We start from the raw sequence: 10000 nt of genomic DNA, 5'->3' as shown, positions 1-10000 counted from the left end.
GTTTATCACAACACACACACACACACACACACACACTAATCACACGCACACATACACAATCACACTGAAGAGTACTGTTAGTGCACTATAGTAATAATAACTAGATTCAAAATAAAGTTCTTTTTTTTTCTTTTTACATATTTTCTTCCCATGAGTTTTGCCTCCGTAATAAAGATGATAATAATGTAATTGTGTAATATTATTATACAATTAATGATTTGTATATTTTTAAACCCGCAGTAAATTTGTGATAGTTTTCAGAAGAGTTTGTTTTAAAGTAATAACCATAAAATCACCAGATTAACACGGTTATTACGTTTTATTAGTTAAGTTTAAATACATTTATCAAATGATCCATTGAATTTTAATTAAAATGATACTTTTGTATTTGAATGACAAATAAATATATATAGTTTTTATGTTTATTATTATTTCTGACCGCGGAACCGCAGGACGTTAGCGGGTAATGCAGAAGGAGGTTATTTGTGTATGAAAATGTTTTATAATGTAATTTAATGTGATATTTGAGGTGAATGTTAGTGTTTTATATAAATATATAGTTTATTATATTATAAATAAAATTGTTGTGTACAGTGTTGCTAAAGCTTTAGCTCGTTTTTCTGTACAGACACAGTGTGAGGTCACGTGACAGAAACATGTTCCTCACGTGTGCTCGTGTAAACACTCGGGGGAGGAGACGTGTTACTTCAATAACAGTTTAGCATAAACGGCTAAGCTAACAGCAGCAATGTCCGCCATGTTGGTTCTACGTCATCACTGCGCGTGACTTGTTCGTGTAATGAATGATATCAGATTCATTATAAATCTAATCTATAAAACTGAAACGCTGCGACACGCGTGAAATGTCACCGTCACACGCGCACGAAAGCGGATTAATAATGTATTTTGAAAAAATTGCACGATTTCCGGGTGACAGGGCCGGAAGTTTTTAAAGTCCACTTCCGGTGTTGAGTAGGATGTTTGTCAGTTTGACGGCAGCTGGTGGTGAGACGTGGAGCTCCTGTGTGGGACATGTGCAGACCACCAGGGACTCGAGCTCTGAATTTAGACGGATTATTTGTGTAGTTTAGTGTGATGTTCTAGCGGAGGATATTAGCCGGGGGTTAGCATAGCGTTAGCATATCGTTAGCATAGCGCCTGCTAGCTGCAGCTGATGAACCCTGATGAACCCTGCAGTCTGTGGGATTCAGGAACTTTACAGTTATTAAAGTGGAATGTCATTAAAGCAGAAAAGTGTAATATAAATATAAAAGCTCAAATCTAATCGAATACAGTGTCAGAGAGGAGAAGAGAAACCTCCTGAGATCTTCTTCTTCATTATTATTAGATTAGATTATAAACTGTGAATCTGTTATCAGACCTGCAGTTTAACATCAACGTTACTGCCAGTCAGACTGAATCCAGTGGTCTGAGACACCTGTCTGTCTGTCTGTCTGTCGGTCTGTCTGACTGTCTTTTACTCACTCACACACACCATGTCCTCCCCCAGCGGAGATCTTTCAGCGAAGCAGAAGAAGAAGAAGCATGTACGCTTTGCCCGAATGCATGAAGAGGAAGAGGAAGAGGAAGAGAACCCCGAGCAGGAGGAGGAAGAGGAAGACACTCTGTTTGAGAAGAGGAAGGATGTGAAGGCGGGGCTGAAAAGTGCCCTGAAACGGGGTCAAAGACTCGTTCACTCAGCCACGGGGGACAAGGTGGACATTAAACATGGAGGAGGAGCCTGTGGTCGCTGGATGATCACCTTCGCACTCTGTGCCTCATTTCTGGGCCTGGTAATGTCTCTGACTCTAACCTCCGTCTTTGACTTTAACCTCCGTCTCTGACTCTAAATCCTGTCTCTGACTCTAACCTCCGTCTCTGACTCTAACCTCCGTCTCTGACTCTAACCTCCGTCTCTGACTCTAACCCCTGGCTCTGACTCTAACCTCTGTCTCTGACTCTAACCTCTGTCTCTGACTCTAACCTCTGTCTCTGTCGCTAAACCCTGTCTCTGTCGCTAAACCCTGTCTCTGACTCTAACCCCTGGCTCTGTCTCTAAACTCTGTCTCTGACTCTAACCTCTGTCTCTGACTTCAACCTCTGTCTCTGACTCTAACCTCTGTCGCTAAACCCTGTCTCTGACTCTAACCCCTGGCTATGTCTCTAAACTCTGTCTCTGACTCTAGCCTCTGTCTCTGACTTCAACCTCTGTCTCTGACTCTAACCTCTGTCTCTGACTCTAACCTCTGTCTCTGTCTCTAAACCCTGTCTCTGTCGCTAAACCCTGTCTCTGACTCTAACCCCTGGCTCTGTCTCTAAACTCTGTCTCTGACTCTAGCCTCTGTCTCTGACTTCAACCTCTGTCTCTGACTCTAACCCGTCTCTGACTCTAACCTCTGTCTCTGACTCTAACCTCTGTCTCTGACTCTAAACCCTGTCTCTGACTTCAACCTTCATCTCTGTCTCTAACCCCTGTCTGTCTCTGACTCTAACCCCTGTCTCTGACTCTAACCTCCGACTCTAACCCCTGTCTCTGACTCCAACCTCCGTCTCTAACCTCTGTCTCTTACCTCTGACTATAACCTCTGTCTCTGACTCCAACCTCTGTCTCTTGTCTCTGACTCTAACCCCTCTCTCTCTCTAACCTCGGTCTCTGTCTATTACCCCTGTAATTGTTAATCACTGATACTAACTTGATCTCTATGACTCCTATTGGTCACTGTGTATATGAGTATGAAGATCTACCAGGTACCATGAGTGATGTGCAGTTCCTCACTCTGCTTCCTTTTTGCTGCACAGAAAATTCCAGTCTCATGCCTTCATGTGATCTTTACAGAGAGTCTTATCTGAGTCAGCAGATCCATTTGCATGCAACTGACACAGGAACACCACAGAGAACTTCATCACTGTGTTGGGTTTATAGAGCATGTGTATCTCTGTGGTGTTGAGTTTATCGAGAATTTATATCTCTGTGTTTGGTTTATAGGAAATGTGTATCTCTGTGTTGGGTTTATAGAGAATTTGTATGTCTGTGTTTGGTTTATAGGGAATGTGTATCTCTGTGGTGTTGGGTTTATAGAGAATGTGTATCTCTGTGGTGTTGGGTTTATAGAGAATGTGTATCTCCGTGTTGGGTTTATAGTCAATGTGTATCTCTGTGGTGTTGGGTTTATAGAAAATGTGTATCTCTGTGGTGTTGGGTTTATAGAGCATGTGTATCTCTGTGGTGTTGGGCTTATAGAGAATGTGTATCTCTGTGGTGTTGGGCTTATAGAGAATGTGTATCTCTGTGTTGGGTTTATAGAGAATGTGTATCTCCGTGTTGGGTTTATAGAGAATGTGTATCTCTGTGGTGTTGGGTTTATAGAGAATGTGTATCTCTGTGTTGGGTTTATAGAGAATGTGTATCTCCGTGTTGGGTTTATAGAGAATGTGTATCTCTGTGGTGTTGGGTTTATAGAGAATGTGTATCTCTGTGTTGGGTTTATAGAGAATTTGTATGTCTGTGTTGGGTTTATAGAGAATTTGTATCTCTGTGTTGGGTTTATAGGGAATGTGTATCTCTGTGTTGGGTTTATAGGGAATGTGTATCTCTGTGTTGGGTCCGACGCTGGAAGACTTGGCGGGGAATGTGAATCAGAACATCAGTAATATCGCGTATATCTTCGCTGGGCGTGCGTGCGGTTACATCGGTGGCTCGCTGTTGGGAGGAATTCTGTTTGACCTCATCAACCCTCACCTACTGCTGGGTAAGAACACCTTCACACTCAACATTTCTCACTGTTAATGGAGTGTAATTAATCTAACCTGTCAGCATATCTTTAATCTGTGTGTGTGTGTGTGTGTGTGTGTGTGTGTGTGTGTGTGTGTGTGTGTGTGTGTGTGTAGGTTTTGCCATGCTGATGACCTCCTTTGGAATGTTTGCCACCCCATTTTGTAAGAAAGCTGTGATTTTAGCTGTTCTGGTGTCCAGTGTGGGAGTGTCGATGGGAATCCTGGACACAGGTGAGGACTGATGTGTCCATGTCCCCTCTCCGTCTCTGTTTACTGATCACAGTTCTCTCAGGAACACGGGGACTCTTGAGTGTTTCATCTTATCTCCTCGTGTTGATCACGGTGCGCTTCGACTGAGCTGATAAGTAAAGGGTTTATGAGTGGAAGCTCAGAGTTCGGTGAGAACAGCAGATTGTAAACCCGTGGGCATTGTGCAGTGTCCTCATCTCATTGATTTGTTTACCAAATGACTTTTTAAAGGATCTTCAGCCACACTTTTCTGTGCTTTTATAGGAATTCCCTTCCATTTCTTCTGCAATTCAATTCAATTTAATTCAGTTATTGAATTCAGCACCCAGACAGTAAAGCGTTACAGTAGTCTAATCTAGATCTAATCTGTAACATCATATTTCTACTTTTAGCAATAACCCCAGCGTTTGTTTCTGTTTTGTTTTAAGGTTCTCTCCCTGTTGTTTAAAGGAACGTGTTTTTACTGCTCAGGCAGTCCTGTGTATTGTTAGCGCGCCCGCTTGTCAAGTGTGAAGTGCAAATATGGTTTTATTTATATATTCTTCTGTCTGATGAAGCAGAAAGTAGCTAATAACAACCGAACCTCTTAATTGCAGGTGGGAACGTGTTGATTCTGAACACCTGGGGTGATCAGGCCGGTCCGCACATGCAGGCGCTCCACTTCTCCTTCGCCCTGGGAGCCTTCGTGTCTCCCATCATCGCCAAACTGCTGTTTGGACACGAATCCAGCTTCTCAGATCGAAGCGCTTCACAAACCACAGCGTCTAACATCACTTCAGTGGCTCTGCCCTTCTTCCACGGAAGAAGCGCCGTCATGACGTCCATGTGGGCTTATGTGGTCATCGGTGCCTTCATACTGTTTGTTTCACTCCTTTTTTTCATCCTGTACTCACGAAGCTCAACCTCCTCCAACAAGGCGGCGTCAACACCGGGGAATCCGCCGTTTTTCGCCAAACATCACACGGCACTCATTATGTTCCTGGCGCTCTTCTTCTTCTTTTACGTGGGGGCCGAGGTGGCGTACGGCTTGTTTATTTTCACCTACGCTAAAGAATACGTTGGGTGGGAGGAGCCGCGGGCTGCCGAGCTCAACTCGCTCTTTTGGGGCTCCTTCGCCGCCTGCAGGGGGGCTGCCATTTTTTTTGCCACCTGTTTTTACCCAGGAACTCTGATCATCCTCAGCCTGCTGGGTTCTGTTGTAGCTTCGCTGTGTTTGGTGTTACTTAATCATCACCCCGTGATGTTGTGGTTTTCCACGGCGATTTACGGCGCCTCGATGGCTGCCACGTTTCCCAGCGGGATCTCCTGGGTGGAGCAATACACAACTGTGAGCAGCAAATCAGCAGCAGCATTTGTCATTGGTGCAGCGCTTGGAGAAATGGTGCTTCCTGCATCGCTGGGCTTCCTGTTGGGCCGCATCCAACATCAGCCTCTGCTAATGTACCTGGCCCTCTGCACCGCCGCCGTCACTTCCATCCTCTTCCCCGTCATGTACAAACTCGCCACGTCTACCGGAGGCACTGTGGTCCGAATCCGACCGCGAATCCGACCTCACGGTGAAGGCGAGGATGGTGAGGATCGCCAGGCGCTGCTCGATTCCACCGCAGATGATGGAGAAGAGGAGGCGGGGCCTGAGAACAACGAATCCGAAATTGACCAGTGGAATGATGCAGATTTTGAGGTGATCGAGATGGACGACGCCAGTCTAACAAACTCGCCTGGTAAAACAAGCTTGTCTCTCCCTGATATCTCGCTCAGCACCCAGACCCCGTCGTCCGTTTCCTTATCAGCACTTACCTCAAGTCCTGTGGCAACTTTGACAAGCTCTGGCTCCAAACTGGGCGAATCTCCAAGGCGCAAAGCGCTCCTCGATCGAGAGAAGAACGACTGAAACGATCTGAGCTGGGAATGGAGCAGATTGAAACGAGGGCACCACCTGTTGGTAGCACACCTCTGATTATGTTCTGATAATGTATGTTTCTATGAAGCACAACACTGCTCCCCTGTGGCGCTGGACTGTAACTGCAGCTGTGTGCTCGCTGACTTCAATCCTGCACATTTATTTCTGGACCCAAAAATCCTGCATCTCTCTGAGTAACTCCAGGAATGAAGAAGCGCTGCGTTGTAGCTTTTATTATCACCTGATTTACACCCTACCGGTGTCCTGAGCCTGCGATGGTACTCGTACATGGACAGTTTGATAAGCCCCTCGCACTATGCTGAATCAGATCATGAAGAAATGTTTATACACTACACACAGCTCAGGGGGTTCGGGGGCAGGGCAGTGAGCTGATTGGTAGAATGTGTGTAATATGCTAATCAGATGTCATTCTGTAGAACACTAAGTGTAAATGTTTAAAATGTGATCAAACTACAAACATGGCTACACACGTGTCAGTCACGTGACAGTCGCACAAAAACCAATTAAATAAAGACGTGAAGATGCCAAAGGGCAGAAAGAGACCAAGTTTAAAATCCGGCTGCCAAAACAAGACTTCATTATACAGAAAAAAAGGCTCCATGAAATTCCCCGAAACCTCCAGTCGTTATTTCGTTATCTTGTGATTATTAGTGTCATGAAAAAAAAAGCTATTAATGGTACGTTCCATTTCCTGACCTGACAGAAATGACCAGAAGCACTGACTTGCACCTCAACCCTTCTCCCGGTACGGCGTATAGCAACAGAACAGCAGTACTTACAAGTGATGAACTTCAGGTTCAGGTCCAAGTTACTTTTCCCCCATACAGAAGTAACGTCACTGTCGAGAAGAACATCTGCTTCCAGTTCTTATGGCTTTACGTATCAGGACGTAATAATCATCTGGTCCTTTAAATGAGGGAAATACAACCTCAGATGAACAACATATTTCATTTACAAAACAAGAAGAAATGGGTGTGAAAAACTAAACTTCTGGGTTGAAGGATCAGCTTGTGCTGATTAAATGTGATGTCCTCTGGAAAACCTCCAGATTTTGCTTCTTGCTTTTCTGGAGAATTCAGCTGTGTGTTAGTACAACACCAAGGAGGAACGACAACAGCAGTGATCTTAGAGAAGCAGTTGGTGCTGGATGTTAGTCTGAAGGCCATTTCCAAACCATTTAAAGCTCATCATTGTTCAGTGAGGAAAGAAGACTTGTATCTTCTAAATTCACTATAATACACTTTTGTCTTTGTACTCATTCATCAGGACCTCTGTCCCAGTCCCCTCTCACACACACATACACACACTTAACCTGATTTCACGTGTCATTGTGCAGCTCTGCGCACTTTTCCAGCATGAACATCTCGTCCTGTCACTGAAACAAAGTTATACAATACCAACCAGAAGGTCACCTCGGATTCACGCAACGCTAAGCTAACAACGCTACTTATAGAACGAGAGAAATTTTGACCATACAGCCGTCTTTCCGGTTCTTTTCCTATCCTGTGAAAAAAAGTTCAGATCGAGAACCTTATCAAGACAATAAAACACAGGGTAAACATTCAGTTCTCTTGGGTGACCTTCAAAGTCTCGAGAAAATCAGAATCCACAGGACCTAATGCACATCGCATTACTCATACGTTTGTTCACATTGGCGAAGTTTTTGGAGCTTGTTTTTTGGTCGGGTTTAAACATCTGTAAGTGTCGTTACCACGGGGCGACGGTCGGTTACATCCCTCAGACGCTTTCAACTAAACGTAACTATGCTTAGCTTAAATGTGGTCTTCTGAAATCCAAGTCCACCTCAGGTCCTGGCCTTTCACACGTCTACGGGAACCATAGACCACCGGCACAGACGCTGTGTGCAGGGACACGAGCGCCCCCTACTGACAGCTCTTCTCATTTCTTCTGATGTCTCCTGTGACTCGATCAGAAAGATCTGATTTTATTTTTTTTTTCTCCTTCACATGGAGATGCTGATTTTTCATATTGTTTAAAAATGTACATCATTTATTTCCTAAAACAATCACTACACTTTGTATAATGATGTGAAAGTGAACATTCACTATGTCTGTATATGTTTATTATTATTATTATTGTGCTAATTTATTAGTTATTTCTGAATATTGAGGAGGTTAACGGTGTAATCGTCCAATCGACTGTTAGGTTGTTGAAACTGTGAGACCTCTGTGATTGGATCAAATCTCAGTAATAACCTTATTGAGAAGAAGATCTTCTCCTCATCCTCACTTTGATCATGTGACTGGATTTACATCCTGTTTCTTTTTGTGTCTAATCAAATGCCAGCTGATTGATGTTAATGATTTATTTGTTATTTATAAATAAAGGATTTAATCCAACTGTATCTCCATCACAGGACACACACACACACACAGTGAAGAGCCAGACAGAGAGAGTTGATGTTGTGTATGTTTATTTAGAGCTCATGGTCCTCGGGGTGGTACAGCTCACTCATCAGGCGGTAGATGTAGGATGGAGCGTTTCCTCCGATGTTGGAGATGAACAGCGTAATGAGCTCCGGGGGAACGTAATCAAACACCGGACAGTGAGCATTCACCTTCGAAAGGATCTCACCTGAGGAGATAAAACAAACGTTCCTCATAGAGAACAGTAAGAACGTTTATGTTGGTTCTGATGTTGCAGGAGATATCTGTGTACCTTCAGTGAAGGGCAGAACCTCATGTGGAGATACGAACTTGTGGAACGTGTCCTCTTCGTTCGGAAACTGAAAAAAGAAAAAGAAAAAAATGAGCGTGTGTGCGCGCGCATGACCATCTTGCCCCCGTTGTCATGGTTACCTGAGGTGAGAGTTTGAACATGGCCGCACACACGATGAGTGGAGTAGAGTGATGTTTGGCAGCAAGAGCGAGTGTGTGTGTGCCGTTTACTGCTCGCAGTCCTCCGTTAGCCAGAACGGTCTGTGTGCCGATGATCACCTGACACACACACACACACACACACACACACATCACATTAGAGAATGTTAGAAGTTAGAGTGGGTAAGTTTTAATGGTGGTGGGTGCAGTTCGAGTAAGGGGGGGGGGGGTGTTTAAGGTTAGTGAGTGGGCGGGGTTAAACTGAGTGGGAGGAGTTAGTGGGAGTGTTGGGTGGGAGGAGTTGTGTGTGGGTGGTTATTGAGTTGACTCACCTTGTTGACTCGGGAGATGACGGCAAAAATAGCAGCGTCTGGAATAACAGTTGTCTCGATGCCGTCTCTGGACAGACTGGTGGCCATCTCATGACCCTGAGACACACACACACAAACACACGCAATTAGCACTGCAATTTAGCACATTACCATCACTACAGCAGGGGATTGTGGGTAATGTTACCTGACAGAAAGGTGCGCACTCGGCGACGATGACGTGAAATTTGCGTTTGCGAGCGGCGTCCTTCAGAAATGCCTCGACGGTGCGCGAGCGTCCAATAGTCATGATCACCTCATTAGAGTGAATGTGCTCCAGAGCCTGCATCGCTATATTATCTGTAGTACCCTCTACACACACACACACACACACACACAACACTGTGTGTGAGTATGTGAAAGAGAGAGTGTGTGTATGTGCATGTGAGTGTGAGTGCGTGTGAGTATAAGTGTGTGTGTGCGCGTGAGTGTATAAGTATGTGTAAGAGTGCGTGTGTGCGTGCATGTGAGTGTGTGCGCGCGTAAATGAGTGTGAGTGCATGTGAGTGCGCGTGTGTGAGTGAGTATAAGTGTGCGCGCGCGCGTCAGTGCTTGTGTGTGAACGAGCGCGTGTGTGTGAGTGCGTGTGCATATGAGTGTGTGAGTGAGTGCATGTGAGTCTGTGTGTATAAGTGTGCGTGTGTGACTGCATGTGTGTGTGTATGTGAGTGCACGTAAGTGCATGTGTTTTGCGTGTAAGTGCACGCGAGTGAGTGAGTGTGTGAGTGCGTGGGTTAGTGGGTTACACACACTGTGCGCTTGTGTAAGTGAGTGTAAGTGTGTGTGCATATATGTGTGTGAGTATGTGTGTAAGTGTGCGTGTGTGTGCGTCTGTGAGGGTGAGTGCATGC

General features: G+C 44.9%; 2 protein-coding genes across 3 annotated transcripts in view; one reads left to right on the top strand and one right to left on the bottom strand.

Annotated features, from left to right (window-relative positions):
- The first annotated feature begins 767 nt into the window (after positions 1-767).
- On the top strand, positions 768-8304 carry mfsd4b (major facilitator superfamily domain containing 4B). The gene is made up of 4 exons (XM_083533687.1): positions 768-1793; positions 3581-3749; positions 3889-4005; positions 4620-8304. The coding sequence occupies exons 1-4, from the start codon at positions 1497-1499 to the stop codon at positions 5912-5914; spliced, it is 1878 nt and encodes a 625-aa protein (XP_083389813.1). The 5' UTR covers positions 768-1496; the 3' UTR covers positions 5915-8304.
- A 52-nt stretch (positions 8305-8356) lies between these two features.
- Positions 8357-10000, bottom strand: part of eif2b2 (eukaryotic translation initiation factor 2B, subunit 2 beta) — a 4141-nt gene continuing 2497 nt past the window's right edge. For both annotated transcript variants that reach the window (XM_083533689.1, XM_083533690.1), the window contains exons 5-9: positions 9298-9461; positions 9114-9209; positions 8764-8901; positions 8624-8690; positions 8357-8539 (exon numbers count right to left, since the gene is read on the bottom strand). In XM_083533689.1, coding sequence (XP_083389815.1) covers positions 8382-8539; positions 8624-8690; positions 8764-8901; positions 9114-9209; positions 9298-9461 — 623 coding nt within the window. In that variant the 3' untranslated portion in view covers positions 8357-8381. The remainder of the gene's footprint in view (positions 8540-8623; positions 8691-8763; positions 8902-9113; positions 9210-9297; positions 9462-10000) is intronic.

This window comes from Silurus aristotelis, assembly GCF_946808225.1.
Source record: "Silurus aristotelis genome assembly, chromosome: 28".
NCBI classification, from domain to species: domain Eukaryota; kingdom Metazoa; phylum Chordata; class Actinopteri; order Siluriformes; family Siluridae; genus Silurus; species Silurus aristotelis.
Note: the sequence above shows the minus strand (reverse complement) of the source record. Positions and strands in the feature narration are given on the sequence as shown.

Bases quoted from the DNA above. Each gene is read 5' to 3' on its own strand.
- mfsd4b (XM_083533687.1), top strand. From the start codon at position 1,497: ATGTCCTCCCCCAGCGGAGATCTTTCAGCGAAGCAGAAGAAGAAGAAG. The intron at 1,794-3,580 runs GTAATGTCTCTG...TTGGGTTTATAG, and splicing joins GTGCCTCATTTCTGGGCCTG to GGAATGTGTATCTCTGTGTT. The intron at 4,006-4,619 runs GTGAGGACTGAT...TCTTAATTGCAG, and splicing joins GATGGGAATCCTGGACACAG to GTGGGAACGTGTTGATTCTG.